The sequence below is a fragment of the Aquila chrysaetos genome, chromosome 7 (assembly GCF_900496995.4).
Source record: "Aquila chrysaetos chrysaetos chromosome 7, bAquChr1.4, whole genome shotgun sequence".
NCBI classification, from domain to species: domain Eukaryota; kingdom Metazoa; phylum Chordata; class Aves; order Accipitriformes; family Accipitridae; genus Aquila; species Aquila chrysaetos.
Window position 1 is genome coordinate 38,307,215 of NC_044010.1, and position 17,397 is coordinate 38,324,611.

The following is a 17,397-nucleotide window of genomic DNA, read 5'->3' on the forward strand; positions in this document are numbered from 1 at the left end:
AGATACTTAACCACTTGTGTGTGTTCCTGTGGGGAGGGAAATGACAGATTAGTTTTCCTGTGGAGGATTCATTAGTATTCTGTCATTGGCAAGTCAGTATTTTTAGCTTAGTGAGCTCAAGATGTATTGTGGTTTAGGCCTCAGAAGTTCCCAACTCTGGGTAGCGAATTAAAAGAAAAAAAGGGAGTGCGTTAGGAACTGTAGAGTGATTTTCCGAGATCTTTTATGAACCATCCTCCTCGCTTGCTGGTTAGCATTAAGCGCCTATTAACTCCATTTCAGGAAGGTGGTGATTAAACTGGGTCAAATGGAAGTGATTAGGTTGGATTATCCCTGTCATGGAAAAATTCACTGGAAGATCTAAGAGGGAGGAAATTGCCACACAGATCCCAGCAAGTCTGCTGGAAGGTATATGAATTTCCTTTTCTCCCTGCAACAGAGCTCCGTCCCACTCAGGATCCCTCTAGATGCCTCAGACTCGCTTTGAATTGAATTGTTTTCATCTTGGAAGTTCCTCAGGAGCGGTAAGGAAAGCCGTTGCCCCAGCATCACTCCCACTTTTGTGGCCCACGCCAGGTCTACATGTGCTGGATTTTGGAAGTGTCCCTGAAGCAGGCTACCTTTCTTCAGTGGTCTTTAACGGAAAAACCTCTCTCTTAATTTCTGGTGCTAAAAATGACTAAGGACCTGTTCAGTGGACAAGGTTGTTGGGAGGGCAAACTCTGGAAGGCCTCTGAGAGGGCCCAAATGGAGAAAACAAATCTTGTGCTTGAGACTGGGCTGAGAACTGGGAGGGCACAGGGTGCTGTGGGTGTGCATGAGCACATCTGCAGCACCCGCAGGGCTTGGGATTTGCCCAACCCAGAGAGCAACCTCTCTCCTGTAGGACACGAGACGGGTCCTTGTGTAGCCCATGCAGTGAGGCCAGATTTGGCAGCGTGACCCTCAAACTTGCTGTGTGCTAGCAACAGGCTCCCGAGAGCCCAGCTCAAGTGGAAGGCTCAGGAGCCCCAGATATTGTGCTTGAAATCAGCCCCATACGAGCGTCTAACCTACACAGGCAACCCGTGCATGATTTGTGCAGCGATCCTGAGCGCTGGAGCAGAGCTCGGAGTAGACACATACCCTGGCAAGCCTCTCTCTCAGCACAGCCCCAATTTAAGGCCGCCCTCCATAACGTGATCCTGCCACAGAGAAGCAAATATTTGGGGATTGTCACGATTACTAAGAAATAAGTAGTATTTTATTGCGGGGCTGGTACACAGAGTTTCCTGCTGGCCAGCAGCCAAGGGGTTCCTTCCTCCTGGTGACATCTCTGAGCGCTCTCTGCATGCTTGGCTCCGCTACTCTATTTTACCGAGATTTTCCGCAGACACCGTGTCACTGACCCCTCTGTCATAACCCTTCGCCTCTCGTGCCGTCAGAGAACTGCCCTGGGGAAGTGGGGCCGAGACGTGTGTATGTGTACGAGCGCGTGTATGTGCGTGCGCCCGTGCGCACAGCTGTGTTTGTTTTATGTTGCATATAGAAGAAAAGAGGATTATTTATGTTCTGATCATGATGTGTTCCCCAAGCAAAATATTTTCTGCTCTGATTTATTGGTCTCTTTAGGCCTGCCCTCAAGCATTGTTCTTATATTTGGAGCCAGTCACATTTTTTCCATTTGGAAATGGAAATCTTAAATGTAATGGCATATTTAATGAAAAAAACCAACAGTTATGTGGAGGGAGCAGGAGTTTCACTTCTCTGTTTTCCAATTTTATGTTTGTTTTCTTTCTCCCATCTTTCCATTTTCTCCTTCTCCTATTCTGTCTCTGAAAAAGGAAGGAAAAACAGTATCTGGAGAAAAGGCAGGAGCAATATTTTTTCTCATTTTTGGTTAAGAAATTAGACAAGTTCAAAAGGTTTTACCCAGAAAAAGTCCACATGAAAAGTACCTGTCATTTTCTGATTAGCACTGTTGTACTATTGATCAAAAGTATCTAGCCAATAAACCTGTGTAAATTAAAAATGCTTGTGCACTCTACAGAGATAGCATTTCTTGGTAACTACAAAAGAAATGCTTTTTTTTTTTTTTACTTCATAGGCCTTAGAGCTTGATTTTCTTTTTATCTCACAAATGTCAAAAAAGAGAGGTTTGCTGCACCCCCAGCCTTCTTTTGCTAGAGGACTTCTCGGAGGACCAACAAAATCAAATTAGTTTTGTAGGCTGCACTTAGAAGATACAGGAGAATGCAGATCTTTAACAAATTGAGCTTTTCTCCCACGTGTTTCTCAGGAGTTTTGATTCAAACAATCTCAGAAGAGTTTTTACACAGTCTGAATAAAAATTATTTTAAAATCCTTTTTTAAGTCTTTTCCCCTTACTCCATTTTTAATTCCCCTCAGTAGCTCAGGTTTCCTTTCTGTTTTGAGGCATGAAATCCCTTCAGCTCCATTGCCTACATGGAAAAAAGAGCAAGAACAAAGCAAGAGATTATGGGAAAAAAAACCCAGCCCAAGAAAATAATGAAATTTTCTTTTAAAAAAAAGCTCATCCATCATTATGCCATAAGAAAACAAAAAATATCAAAACATACACTTTTTTCCTCTCTTATGGGTCACATCTATCAAGCAAGAGAAAGTCCTGTGCTGTTATATTTGGTTTCTAAGCTGGATGCACAGACTACCCTGGCTGTAGCCTCCAGGGATGTTGTCACCAAACAAATGCTGCCATTAAAGTGTTGGTAGGAGGTCCATTAAGAAATGCAAAGAGAAAAACAATTTTTGGGGGGGTTGGGTAGGAAAAGCAACTAATAACTAAATCTGGAAGTACAGCTGAGTGCTCTTAAATTAGAAGTCTTTAGGAGGTCTCCCACACATCACTGTAGGATTGCAAGTTTGCTAGAGTTTTTTGAGCTGTGCATTGCTGCAGATATGCTTCACCTCCTCCAGCTTTGCTATCCTTTTCTTGCTAAGCTTCTCTATCGCTGTAAGCCTCTCTCGGTTAACTCCCCAATGTCTCTCGGGGTAGTGTCTCACTGCTCTTCCATCTCTCCTTCCAATTCTCTTAATTCCTCAGTATGATTTCAATCCCGTATCTTAGCTGCTCAAGAGGAAAGAAAATTAGCTGGGTGGATTTCTCCCCTTCTCCATCAGCTGTCCCTATTATTTATCTCATTAAAAAAAAAGCTTATCCAGATGTATAACTAAAAAGACATTTTTTCTTAGACATTTTCTTGTATGACTCTGCAGGTAATTTTATTGTTGTTTTACAATACAGGTAGAAGGTAATTTTCCCACATACAGTGTTGCTTGGCCCTGAATCTGGTGGGTTGTCAATTCTTCCCTGTTTGCAGCTGAAAATAATTTTTCAGAAAACGTGGTCATACTCCAATCTGAGAGGACTAGCACAGTATTTGAGCACTCCGTTTCAAGGACTAGTCCACAAAGGCTGTGTTCTGCAAAGGCATCTTAATGCACGTGTAATGCCTGTTTCTTAAGCACACAACTTACATGCATGTAAGCAACCGGATCACCTCACCAGATAGGTGGGCAGTTTTTCCAGGATCAGTGATTAGTTGAATACATCGTTACAGATTATGAAGGAAGTAGCTCCTCTCTTACTTGACAACACACAAAGCAAATTTCTTGCAAAACGGGAATCTCCAGAATACCTACAACAGTTACTGTGCAGACTTTGAGGTTGCTGCACACAGGGAATTATTATTACCATGGTTAGTGGGAGGAAAAGAATAACTATCAATTACTATTCCCCAACACCTTCCCTGTTAAGGCTAAAATTAATCTTGGTTTGAAACTAAAATAAAGCAGAATTCTTGTTGTGCTCGTTGTTCCGGAACAGGAAAGATCCTCAGAAAACAGGTGCTTTGGGGTAAAGGCCTCTAGAGGTCACCAGAACCTAATTAATAAGCACCGCTAAAACCATCTGTGAAGTGTAAATTGCTTTGTTTTGATTGGGACTTTCCACCTCTGCAGCTCTGGCTCTCCCCTCTCGCAAGGAATCCAGACTGCCATCAGAAGACGAATAACATAAAACGCTCGCAGACCCATACCCTCCTGGAGAGGCTTGGCTATACAGCAGCCAGCTCCCTTTTGGGTAAGAAAGCAGAGTCACCCAATTGGCATCTTTTCCTCTCTGCGCGGTTCCAATCTTACCTGCGTGCTTCTGTGATAAAACCTGCCCTGGCACAGCTGGAGTCTCTTGTGCCCCATGGGCGATGTCCTTGCCACACCTTTGTAAGCCCTGAGAATGCCCTGAGTGTTACCAAAGTAAGCCTAGAGAATGCCGTGAGTATTACCAAAGTGAGAGGGATGCCAGTTCTTTCTATTGTGCTGATGTGTGAAAGCAATAACTAAAAAGGGAGCACAGGCTGAGAGTGCAGATTAGGTAATTGGCAAGGATTTTTCTACGTACGGTTTTTTTTGCCTTGCAGATTATGACCTGCAAACACAGGAAACCCTGTAAAGAGTAAGGTTTCCTTCCAGGTCACCCAGTGCTGTATCTACAGGGAAGGTTTAGAGGAGATCTACAGTTTAATTATGATTAAATGGTTGTCGTGAGGCCAGAGACCTCATCTGCTTCATGCAAGAGCAGAAGGGAAAGCTCAAGTAATTTTCCTGGAGCTCTCTCCAGGGTTTAGGAATGAGGCTGGGGAGGAGGGAGCTGGGTACAATCGAGGGAGAATATTTATTTCAAGACAGCAAACAGAAGCTGGTCCTTTCAGGAGAAATTCCTCTGAAGAGAGCAAAGGTATTTATTTTGGGAGCAGTCACTGGAGTGGAGGCCTGTGGTGTCTCAGCAGAGGGATTTTTGTCCCCTCTGAAAAGCCAGAAGAGTTGAATACAGACGAGTGGCCTGTGCCTTGGCCCAGATGCTGAAGGTGGTATGGGGGGGGCTGCTGTGAGGGAATCCTCACAAAGGGCTCCTTTGCTTTTAGATACAGGATACTTTTAGGCCCAGGATGTTTCCTCGGAGTCCAGGGAGTTTTTTCTGGATGCACAGCAGGAGGTGAGGCTTTGCCCCTTCAGCAGTCCGTGCGGTAGCTCCTTCCCACGACCCTTCCTTTGCGCCAGCGGCAGCAGGTGACTCGCACCCCTCGCGCCCTGCTCCGGGAGCAGCAGCCCGCAGGAATAGGATCGCCTCGCCCTGAGTGTGTTTGCTGGGGATTAGCAGGTATGTTATTTTTTGCAGACTGGAACGTTGATGCTGCAGCCTGGCTGGAGTGTGCGTGTCAGTTCCTAATCCCATGCAAAGCCCCGGAGAGGTCAGCAAGACCATAAACAGAGGTATGTGCCCACCTGAAGGAGGTCAGGATTATTTTCGTTGTAGCATACCACTCCCAGACAGGAAACACTCACGTGAGTCTTATAGCCATCCTTTATTTCCTTCCCTTTCAAAAGATGCACAGGTAGAGTTAGGGGCTTCCATTCTTCTCAGTTCCCTTCTAAAGGTGGGGTCCCAGAGAAACCTTGCTGCTTCTTCCCCCTTTCCAAACAGCAGTATCATCAAAATTTCTCGGTGGCTGCCATCTGTTGCAAACTGAACACCACCCCTTTTGCTATTTACAGTGCAATTAACCTTTAGCAAATTAGGCTGTGACTGTCGTGAAAGGATTAATTAAGGCAACACACCCTTGACTTGTTCCCACCGTGCAAGTAGTGTGCTGCATTTGCAGCACCGTACCCATGACTCTGCCAAAACCCTTCCAGAATCAGGTGGATAGTTTTTATCCTTTCCGCATTATCCCAGCAAATTTGCCAGCCACAGGGAAACGCGCAAGGAAGGCCTCCAACAGACACAGTCCCGTGGAAGCAGCTATGGTGATATAAGACCTGGCTTACCCCAGCATTGTGGGTGCTTCCCTGCTGCTGAACGTTACTGCCCTGGTAGCAAAGATGTGGGGCCATGCCTCGGCCACCTCAGCTGAGTGTTGTAGTTTAAGCAGCCAAAGAACGAAGTTGCTGCCAAAATATCGGGCTGTGATGTGCAGCAGCTGTGCTTTGGAAACATACCCTATTTTGCCTAGCACTGCCAGACGTCCATCCAGATTTCTGTGCGTGTGTCTAGGAGGCATAATGCATGCACGCTGAGGCCAAAGCTTCCCGAGAGCCTTAGACCTCTGGCCCTTGTACAGCAGAGTTGATCCGTGCAGATGTGCAGGACGTGCCTGGGTTATCTGGACATCCCTTTGCTTGCTGCCAGGTCTCGGAGAACCCTCAGGCAGAGGAACCAGTTCCCCCAGCTCCAGCACGGCCTGAGTTCTGGTGGAGAAAGAGGCTTTGGCCAGGGAAATCCAGCATGCTGGCCATGCCTCCGCTCCTCTTCCCACGCGGCTGTAACTCCCGGCAGAGAGGCAGGGCGGCCAGTAAAGGCAGTAACGTCTTAAGCCAAAGCAGCTGCAGTCGCCAGAGGTGATATCCTGAAGGCCAAAATCTCGGGACTCGAAGCTGCACCGGAGAACAGCGCTGTTGCTGGTAGGCAACGCCAGGCAATACCTGTATTTGTGGACAATGCTTTTGTTGTACTATCAGTAGCCCCCGTGTCCCACGCTGTGTGGTCCAGCATGGGCTTGTCCCGCTGTACCTCTGCCACTGCCACCTCCTCCTCACGCAGCGAAATCCCCCGCGGATGGGTTCTGGGGAGACGACGTCAGCCCAGGGAACGGGGGCTTAGTGAAGAGGGAAACAGCCTTGTCACAAACCACGGCACCGCCTCCTAAAAATTTAACAGAACAGCGATCATTGGTAGTGCCCAACACTCATATTTCTTCAGCACCAGGATTCGAAGGGCATGACCCATAGCAACGTGGTTCTGACAAACCCTGGACGGTATTTTTTAATAGCAATCAGGTGTAAACTACTTCCTTACATTTCTTTGGAACCATGAAATTTTGAAGGCACAGCAAAACAAAATATTTAACCTTATTGTGAGTTCAGTCCGTGCTTGGCTGGGTCAGGTAATAAAATGCTGTTATTCCTTGATGGTCAAAGTGTTTAGCTAACGTTCTGTCTTATAGCAGGAGAAATCAATTATAAAGTTACATCATCATTGATGCAGTTTTGTCATCTATTTGCATGCCTTCCCTGATTCCCAAACTCCGTCAAGGCTAGAAAACTTGGGAGGCTTTCAGGGTTTTGCATCCATGTGTGTATCCTAAGGAAATCATGAGCACATATAGACATGAGACCTAGTGCATACCATTCCCAGCCTCCTCCTGGTTTTCTCTGATGGAAAAACACTTAAGAGCCAGCTTGGACAATACCGGCACTGGAACCCTGGGCACGCAGCATGCTCTGATCCAAAGGTATGCATAAACACAGCCTGAGGTGATACAAATAGGTAATAATTATTCAGCGTTACTGGGAGGAAAGGCTGAAACGGCGTATGTTGCGATGGGGAACTCGGAACTTTTCACACTGTTACGTTATAGACACTTCTAACAACGTTCAGAACATCCCAAAAAGCTGGTAGGGACGAGCAAGGGATTATTCTGGTTCCAGCCGTACCCTCTGTGTTGCAGCGATACCTTAGCAGCGAGGCAGCTAGCCAAGCCCACGATATAACTGAAAGGTTGCAGCTTCACCTTGATGGCGATAGCAGTATGCAAGACTGCACCATGAATTAAATAATAATAACATGAATACAAAGTACAGTTGGTACAGGATAATAAAATGAATACCTGTACTAAATCATTACACAACTACTTATCTTTTTATATAACTGATTACTAAGTCCTTACTAAGAACATGAAAGGGGAGTGGCCAACGTTATTTGCTGGTTATATGGGCTTTATTTGGGAATTCAGGTAGTTCCTTAAGGCTCTGATTCTTGTCGGATGTAGTAGCAAAACCTAACGATGCTCCTGCCCCCACAGCTGAAGCCAACAGGAACCATCAGTCAAGGTCTCTAGACACCCACGCTCAGCGTATCAATGTAAACCAAGGTAAGTGGCAGTTTGTCACGATACGTCGAGCTGTAACATGTCAAACGGGGCTCAGGCTGAGAAGCTGACGCACTGGCTGCTTGTTGGAGGGACGGCGACCTCCAGCAGATGGGCAGAGCGGACAGCCGGCTGGGCTAATCTCTTCACCTGCGGTGGCCGAATCCGACAAGGATCGTGACTCGGAGCCCTTAGCATTAGGGTTTGGGTTTTTTTTGCCTGTAATGAGGGGCGCGACTTCCATTTGTCCTGGGAAGACTGATGTGGGAAAGCTTATCTATCGAGAAATGGTGGATGCTTCGGTTCTTCTCCGTTCAAGGCAAGAATAACAATTGCGCACACGGGCCTATGCTGATGAACTTTGCCTAATTCCTAATGAGTCAATCTAGAGTGAAACAGTCCGTCTCTAAGTGAATTGGGTCATCTGCAGTGACCTCTTTGGGAAGGAGCCCCTGATGCTGAAAACCTAGTGGACTGTTAAAGAAGTTAAGGCACTTTTCACCTCCCCTTCCAGGGTGTAGCACAAGTCGATTAGGAACACTAAGACGATTACCTCTGCTTTGCAGTATCTCTCAATTACGCCCTAATTAATTTTGATAAAAATCTGGCAAAGGCAGCTTAAAGCAGCTGCAGGGTTTTTATCTCCAGTTGCTTCCTCGCCTGAAATCTGCAGCCGTTAAACTGCACAACACAGAAATCTTAAAAAAAAAAAAAATATATATATCATCAGTCGAGGAGCCTCTTCCTGCAAACAGCGTCTTCGGCCCGGCTAATTAGGAAAGGTTTTGGCGCGAGGGCTCGTTTTGGGAATGGCTCTCGGCTGGGGGAACGCGGTGGCTTACGCGCGCTCTCCAGGCGGCAGGCAATCACCCCTCCGAGCTTTTAAAACACTCATTGCCTCCAAAAAAAACCCCAAAAAAGGGCAACGATAAACTTCCCCAGCCCCTCCGCCAGCCTGCGAGCCCGCTTCGCCCCCAGCCCGTCAGAGCGACGTCAGACAGCGTTACGTCAGCGGCTCCCGGGGGCGGGCAGCCCCCACCGCCTTCGCCCCGCCCCTCCAGCGACGTCACGGCGGGGCGGGGCTCTCCCCCGCGCTCCCGCCCCGCCCACCCCCGCTCCCGCCCCGCCCATCCCGCCCCCGCCCACCCCCCCGCCGCAGGAAGGGCGGGAGCTCGGTTGCCTGGCAGCGGCGCGGCGTGACGTCACGGCGGCGCGACTACCGCCCGCCCTCCCCCCGCGCCGGAAGGGCCTTGGCGCCGCGGTGACGCGAGCGCTTCCTTCTTTCCCAGCGAGGCCGGAGCGCAGGTAGGAGCGCGGCCGCCGCGGCCCGGCCCGGCCCGGCCCCGCCATCCGCCGCCATCCGCCCCTCAGGCGCGGCGGGGCCGGGCGTTAACGGCCGGGGAGGGGTGTGTGGGGGGGTGAGGGCTGCCCTCGCGGGCGCCAACGGCCGCCGCCTTCTGCCCGCAGGAGCGCCATGGGCCGCGTCATCCGTGGCCAGAGGAAAGGCGCGGGCTCCGTGTTCCGCGCCCACGTGAAGCACAGGAAGGGCCCGGCCAAGCTCCGCGCCGTCGACTTCGCCGAGCGGCACGGCTACATCAAGGGCATCGTCAAGGTAGGGGCCGGGAGCGGCCGGAGGGGCCCCCGGCCGGCTCGTCGCGGAGGGCCGAGGCGCCCCCGAACCCCCCCAGGCCTCGGGGCCCGAAGCCCCCCGGCCGGTGCGAGGGCTGGGCAGCGCCGTCGGCTGTGCCGAAAGGCCTTCGGCTGTTTGTGCCTCAGTCAGGGCCGCCGTGTGCCTTGGAAGGGTCGGCTGCTGCCGGCCTCTGAGGGCCTTTCTGTAGAGGAGCGGGCAGCAGTACGGTGTTCTGCTGGAGCTTTGCTGATGCAAGAGTTACGTCGCCCTGCTCTTGTGTCGCCTAAGAACTCCCTGTACCTCAGGAAACGCGGGTGGGGAGAGCTGGCCTCATAGCTGATTGCGTCTTACAAAAAAAAAAAAATAATCAGTCTTCGTAAATGCTAAGCGGTACCCATCGTCTTAGTCCTGAGGCGTGGGGGCAAGGCAGTGCTTTGGTTTGGGCTGTGGTACGGTGTTTGGGGTGTGCTGTCGGTGGGTTTTGGGTACCTAGCTAGATGCTCTGAACATCTAGCCATCTCTTCAGCCTTTCTGAAAAGCCATCGTCAGGCTGTAGAAAGAACTTTCTTCACACCATAAGTAAGTTTGATGGTAAAAAGCAGGTAGGTGGGTTTGACTTGGGTGATACTGTCCTGGTTTCAGCTGGGATAGTTTTGCCCAACAGGGTCGAAAACAGTGGAAAAAACATTAATACTGGACACCAGCAATATTTGAGCTTTCCTAGAAAACAGACACATTTTAAACAGCTTTAGTCGTTTAGCTGTAGTCTAAATATAGGGCTGTGTATCAGAGTCTCAGTGTACTTCAGGAACAGAATTGATATCCTTTTCCAAGGCAAAAAGAAAGAATAAGTCTGTGCATCCTCATCTAGGGGCTTATATAACTCCAGTGTACTTGGAATCAGAAGGTTAGAAACATTTCCATTCTAAAAAAACACTCTCAGAAATTGCTGCTTGTGTCCAATTTTGTCTCTGCCCAGAGGTGATCAGGCAACTAGTGAAAGTGAATTTCTTAGTATGGAGAGATCTGCTATCTCCAGAATGTCGGGAATAAAACAGTTCAGACACAATTAGTTTCAAGCAGCACACTTAACCAGAGTCATTGTTTTGTGATACAGATGCTTGAGGTTGTATTCTTACAAATGTGAATCTTTGACTCATTCACGTCAGGAGAAATCAAGATCCCTCTGAGAAAGGGGGATCCTAGCGAGAATTGTTCCGGTAGTAATAATAATCTCCAGTTTTTCTAGTTCTTTGATTTCTGCAGAACCCATGACAAACGCTGTATCCTGTTCTAAAGCACATCTACGTTCCAACAGGACATCATTCATGATCCTGGCCGAGGCGCTCCCCTTGCCAAGATTGCCTTCCGTGACCCATACAGGTTTAAGAAAAGGACCGAGCTGTTCATTGCTGCTGAGGGTATTCATACTGGTCAGTTTGTTTACTGCGGCAAGAAAGGTGAGTTAGGATGGAAAGTGCGTTGCCTGGGCAGCTTCAGAACACTAAAGCAGATGTCGTTGTTTTTAAGTGCAGTTGCGAGCCATCACAAAGCAGTGGTTTCCACCAGCTTCAAGCAAACCTAGATTTCCTTCTTGGAGATGGCCATCTCCTCGCACAGCCTGTTTTGCTTAACAAGCCTAACCGCAGTTTTTGTCAATTTTGCCTGCCTTTCTGTAACGCTGCACGTGAAACTTGTGTTTCAAGTCAAACAACAAAAAGTGCCCCTGCCTGTTGCTACTGAAGTGTTTATGCAGTGCCTTTCTTCTGTGCACAGAGGCCTGTGTTAAATAGAATTGTAATTCAAGTACAGGAGCCTGAATTAAGCTGTTGATGCTCTGATTGCCCTTTGCAGCTCAGCTGAACATCGGCAATGTTCTACCTGTTGGCACCATGCCGGAAGGCACCATCGTGTGCTGCCTCGAGGAGAAACCCGGTGACCGGGGAAAGTTGGCCCGTGCTTCTGGAAACTATGCCACCGTTATCTCTCATAACCCTGAAACAAAGAAAACCAGAGTGAAGCTGCCTTCTGGCTCCAAGAAAGTGATTTCTTCTGCAAACAGAGCTGTTGTTGGTAAGGAGCGACAACTATGAACTTGTTACTGAGTTTACGTAATGCTAAGCAGGCTTTCAAACAGGGCCCCAGTTTCTAATACCGTCTTGAAAATAGCATCATTTACAGGTTGCACCCAGGATTGTGCACTCTGTGTACAGGTGCCTAACGTATATCATGCCTGCATTACTTTTGGTTAATGGTGACTTAAATTTGGAGATGGTTTACCTAGTGAGAGGACAGAAAAGTAGATGCTCATTGTCCTCAAGCTGTAATGGAATTGCTCAGCCTGTAAACTGCAGAAAATGGCATTGATGGTTTCCTGCCTTTGATACAGCGACCTAGTCTATAGGGGTAGTGCTGGAGGTGCTTAGCTGCTGGAGGTGTTGTCAGTTGGGTGAAGTGTTCTGGAAGACCTGACAAGGAATCAATATCATTGTCAAGAAGCAGAGGTTTTACCAGGTTTGTTGTACACTTGACTGACAGCTGAGATGGATGCAGTACATGGTCAGCAAGTGACACTTGCCTGCCTCTGAAACTGAGTTATCTGGTCTGTTACTAATGGGTGAAATAAATCATGAAATAACTAGGTATTAAAGTACTTGAAAGTCCCCTGAAGTCTTTCAATTCATACTTTCTTTAGCTGAAAAACTATTGTTAATGTTACCCAAGAAATTTTAGCAATAAAACTGGTAGTGCTTTAGGAAGTGTTAAACTCAATCCTGTATGTATGGATTGAAGAACAGCAATTAAAGTATGTGTCTCCTTGCAGGCTGCTTAATGTGTGGCTAGTACCTTGAGTCTAATCTCACTGTTAGTGTTGGCTGGAAAATATTAGCTTGAATACACAGCTGGGATTGTTTTGAGATTGGTCTTTAGAAGCTTATTCTTAGAACCTGAATATTATTAGGAATTAGTCCCGTTCTGAAACACTTTCTTTTGTACTCTTGTCTGTTACATTTGCATGTTAACATTCCTGCCATTTTTTTTCAGGAATTGTTGCTGGTGGAGGTCGTATTGACAAGCCCATCCTGAAGGCTGGCCGTGCCTATCACAAATACAAGGCAAAGAGAAACTGCTGGCCGCGTGTCCGTGGTGTTGCCATGAATGTGAGTCCATTTTCAATTAGGGTTTTCACTTTCCTTTTTTATGATTTAGAAAGGATTTTTTTGATATGGGGAGGAGTCTGGCATATATATGGAAAAAAAGCTTCACAGATTACTCTGTAATTGCACATTTAATTAGTGTAGTTAGCAGCACTTGATAGTTACTGCATTATACATGAAAAATGAAGCGGTTAAATTTTTTGTTCCCTTAAATCAGTTTATTGCTGTTAAACATCATTACTCATTTCTGTTAATAATTATATTGATGACTGGCTTTCCTTTTCCACAGCCTGTAGAACATCCCTTTGGTGGTGGTAACCATCAGCACATCGGCAAGCCTTCAACCATCAGGAGAGATGCTCCTGCCGGGCGCAAAGTCGGTCTCATTGCTGCCCGTCGTACGGGTAGACTGCGTGGAACAAAGACTGTGCAGGAAAAGGAGAACTGAAGACCCAGTATGGAGTTTACAGAATAAATTTTTAAAACCTAGCTTGTGTGAAGTTCAAGTTATCTGTTGCTGAAGTGTGGCTAAAACAGGGATAATATTCAGCTTCAAGAGGGGAAGGTGTGAGGGGAGATGAGGGTTTTTTCCCCTGCCTTGAAGAGCAGGAGTTCTTTCAGCCAGTGAGCTGGTACTACAGGCTGCAGTAACACTTGGTGTAGATGCTCTTGGGCCCAGGTGTGATGTTAACAGTGGCCTAGTTATGTGGTTGCTTAGGCCTGACAAAGCATTACAGGCTGATCGAGTAATCCTTTGGTTACCTGGTTTAACTGAGGAATCTAGCAGAAATGGGTGAAGGGTGCTCAGTTTTCTAAGTTCATAGGCCCTAACGTAATTGTTTTCCATTGTTATCATCTGCTGTGTTTCTTTGGAGGAAAAGCTTGTGAGAGTAGTGGAACTCCTTCCAGAGCAAGTGTTCCAGCTACTCTTACTGTCAAGTTTGGGCCTCCTTTTTTTGAACCATCAAGCTCCAACCAAGTCAAAGATCCTTCCCTCTGAGCACAAACTCAGAAGTTGTGAGTATCGCAAGTATCACACAGCCTGCTGCCTTTACTCATCCATGTTTGGAAAGGGCAAACAGCTTCAAAATTCTCTCCTTTGCAGGCCATTCACAGAGTGGGGTCCAGCTTCTCATGAGTGGATATTCCTAGGTACTGTAATAACATAGGAAACAGCACTAATGCTTCTCACAAGGAAGCTGTATTTTTGTAAGAACAGCAGTCTTGTGAAAAGCCAGCTTTTTGGAGGGGTGGGAAGGGAGATAGAAGTTGTGGCGTTTATTGCAAAATGGCTTAATGATTCACAGCTTTCCTGAACTGGCCTTTGGAGAAAAGTAAAAATCTATCAGAGCAGCTGGAGCTCAACTTCACTGAGCATGCCTAAAGCCAGGGCTCCTGTTCACATTCTGCAGCACCTCTGGTTTCACTGGAGCTGCGCGGTGTCGAGGGCACCGTAGCAGCTCTCCGCTTGCTCTGCGGCTCAGCTGAGACTTGCGCTGCTGCGGCCTGGGTGTGCGCCCTGGGTCACAGCACCCCCTTCTCGGCTGCCTCCCGCTGCGGGGTGGGGGGTGCCCGGGTCTGGAGGGCTCCCTGCCGTGTGCGTACCTGCTGCAGCAAAACAAACAAACTGGAATCCTGGGACAAGTGCACTCCCCACCTGCTGCGGCTCCAGGCCTTGGCTGTTGTCTTGACTTCAGCCAGTATCCCCACTGCTGCTGCAAGTCAGTCAGGTCCAGGTTCTCAACACTGACTCGCTTGCAGACTTCTTTAGTCGTGTCATTCAGTCTGTTGTGGTTAACTGCTGCATAGCTGAAGTGCTACCAGAATAGACGTGGATTCCTCTATGGGCTAGATGTTCCCAAACAGCAAAGCACTGATCCATGTCAAAGACACAACAAGGTATACGGAATGCAAAAACATGTTTGCTCTTCAGAGCAGAAGATTCTTTCCCTTAAGGTGCAGGGTAGTTCACATACAGCAATCAATCAACATAATGCCACTGATCCTGAAATGTCTGTGCCAGACCTCCACATATGAGTATGACCTTATATTGATAGGAATCCAGTGGAATGCAGAGCAAGAAGTTACTTTCTGTATCCACCCACAAAAATAATACTGTCACTGGCCATACATGTAGAGAGGAAAAGGTAATAAAAAAAAAAGCCAACCCCACATCTTGAAGAAAGGTACCAGATCACATCTGGGAAAAAATCTAAAAAGCAAGTTTTGTTTCTGTTTATATACCCCCATCATCCAACTTTGTGAAAGTTCACGTCTCATGTTTTTGCCACGAGGCCAGAAGCTCTTATGTGCCTGCCTGCATTCTTCTGCCATGGATCTAAATTTAACACTCCTTCTCCCAAACAGTATCAGAAGAAGAAAAGGTATTTAATGTTCAAAGGAGTATCTTAACAAGAGCCAAGTTAAAGATTTCACAATACATCAAATACAGTAGAAGTTTCCCCACATGAGAGCTGTACTTTTAGGCTGTTGCTACAAAGAACTTCCAGAACAGTTTCCATTAAACGCACCTAAAGGACTCGGAAATAGCGGTTTCCAACCATGCTTGGATTTGTTCACTCCATATATTTTCTAGGGAAGGGGGAGATTCTTACTGACAACACTTGCCGCCGTGGTGGCTGATGCCAGGCTCTGACAGTAGGTATCGAGTAATTACACAAATAAGTACCATACTATAGTGTGGAAGGCAGCTACAAACACACATTTAATGTAAATATACAGGATGTAATGCTAAAAGTCTCTTTAAGTTCACACAGTAGCATGAGGATTTTGAAGATCTGAACCCATTCACCGAACTGAGGAACAACTGCTCTTGTTGCAAATAACTATGATTGAAGTACAGTTTCTTGTTACAAAGTCTTCTACACAGTCGCCGCTTGTCTTTAAAGTTTGCACCCTATAGGCCTGAACGTGCACAACACATTCTAACCGCTCCTGGGGAAAGAATACCTGGAAATGAAAGCCAGGGTTGTGAAAAATCCTAGTGTGTGTTCCAAACATTACCCCCTCACTCTGCTGAACAGGGAGTTTAAGCCAGTTGACCAAGGAAGAATTAGATACCTCCATGCTCATTAGCTTTAAGCCCAAGAATAGGTAATGAAGCGGTCCCTGAGGCAAATGCCCATTTCGGAGCAGTAGGACAGGACTACTCGGACAAACCTAACTAGAGGAGCGGACGAAGCCAGAGATGGAATTTCAGGCAAGAAAAAATTATGCTTGAACAAAAAAAACCTTATGCTTGGAAAAAATCGTGGGGAGCCCACGTGTGCGTGTGTACACGCAGAGCAGGATTTAGGATTGCCAGGATCAGGCTGCAGGACCCCCCCCCCCCCCCGCCCTGGTGGGTGGCACAAAGGCCACCGGCACCCACGGGAGCCCTCGGCGGCGTTGAGCCAAGCCCCTCGGTGCACGGCGGAGGGGATTCCCAGTGAAACAGTGGGTACCCGCAGCCAGGCTGCCAAACGGTCCGACAGGACAAAACACAGAAGGGCAGTATCAGAACTTAATTCTTTCGGAGGGGAAATGACTCTAGAGACTTCAAGTCTGGTAACATGTAACTTAAATTAAAAAAGCCCCAGTGATATTGGCAGGTGACCACAGCACGAGACAAACATTCGCCAGGGGCAAAACGCTCCCCCCCAGCACCAGTGCTGCGGGTGCTAAAAATTTATGAAAAGAAATGGGAGGAAAGAGGGAATTAAATAAAGCGAATGACTAAAAAAAAAAAAATAAAAAATCAGAGGCTCTAAAGAAACCAACCCCAAATGAAAAATTTCAATAAACTGAAACATGTTTTCCAAACTGAAGGTCTAACTTAAGACAAGCTGTTGAACAGAGAGTGAACTCCAGCAGATTACACAATAGGGGAAATTAAGAGACCTAACGATGTGACAAGGAAAGAATAAAGAAAAACACCAAACCATAAAAACATGCTGTTGAGTTACTAACAAGCTTGCTTCAGCCTGGGAGGATCTGTGAAAGCGCCGAATCGAAAATGAAATGGGACTGAAGTTAACGCAAGTCACTGGCCTCTGCGTGGGCCGAACGGAGCGTCAGCCACCCGCGGCAGGCGGAGGGTTCAGCTGAGCAGGGTAGCGGCTCCTTCTGAATTTACGCTGTAGAAATTGGAAGTTAAACAAGACAGGGGCACTGCGAAGAAGGAGGGCGTCTGCCTCTACCACCTTGGCTGGCACGATCCTCAGCGTAGGCTTATTACTTTCGAACAACAAAAACGTGGTGCAAACACGGCAGTATCCAGTGGGACAGTAGTCAGACAATCGATAAATCAAGAGCATTTTGTCACTGGGATCTGGTGTATTTAACCACGATCTACGGCTGGTCCTGGGATTCACGGGTGAGAGATTTACCACGCAGTGAAGTAAACCATTTGGAAATAGCCCCTCTTATTTCCAGCCTCGGTCGGCATCGCCTCCATCGCGCAGCACGCTGCTCTCCGGGGTTACACAGCTCGGGTCCCGCTAAAGCCGTAAAATGCCAATAGAAGAAATTAAAGCTCGAGCATCCCCCCTCTGCCCCCTTGCCCTGCGTCTGCGCGAGGGACCGGTTCCCCCCCAGCAGCCAGCAGGGCGGTCGTCCCCTCCCCGGCTCTAAACCCCGCTTTCTGCTAAGAAGTTGCTGACCTCGG

At 47.6% G+C, this 17,397-nt stretch overlaps 1 protein-coding gene across 1 annotated transcript; it reads left to right on the forward strand.

The window, feature by feature from the left end:
* Positions 1 to 9,130: 9,130 nt before the first annotated feature.
* Positions 9,131 to 13,220, forward strand: RPL8 (ribosomal protein L8). Its single transcript, XM_030020152.2, has 6 exons — positions 9,131 to 9,248; positions 9,411 to 9,555; positions 10,892 to 11,033; positions 11,428 to 11,646; positions 12,619 to 12,734; positions 13,021 to 13,220. The coding sequence occupies exons 2-6, from the start codon at positions 9,418 to 9,420 to the stop codon at positions 13,177 to 13,179; spliced, it is 774 nt and encodes a 257-aa protein (XP_029876012.1). The 5' UTR covers positions 9,131 to 9,248; positions 9,411 to 9,417; the 3' UTR covers positions 13,180 to 13,220.
* The last annotated feature ends 4,177 nt before the right edge of the window (positions 13,221 to 17,397 follow it).

What these genes read in the sequence shown, in the direction of transcription:
- RPL8 (XM_030020152.2), top strand. Translation starts at nt 9,418, where the DNA reads ATGGGCCGCGTCATCCGTGGCCAGAGGAAAGGCGCGGGCTCCGTGTTC. An exon ending in TGTTTACTGCGGCAAGAAAG is followed by an intron (nt 11,034 to 11,427) that starts GTGAGTTAGGAT and finishes TGCCCTTTGCAG; the next exon opens with CTCAGCTGAACATCGGCAAT. An exon ending in TCCGTGGTGTTGCCATGAAT is followed by an intron (nt 12,735 to 13,020) that starts GTGAGTCCATTT and finishes CCTTTTCCACAG; the next exon opens with CCTGTAGAACATCCCTTTGG.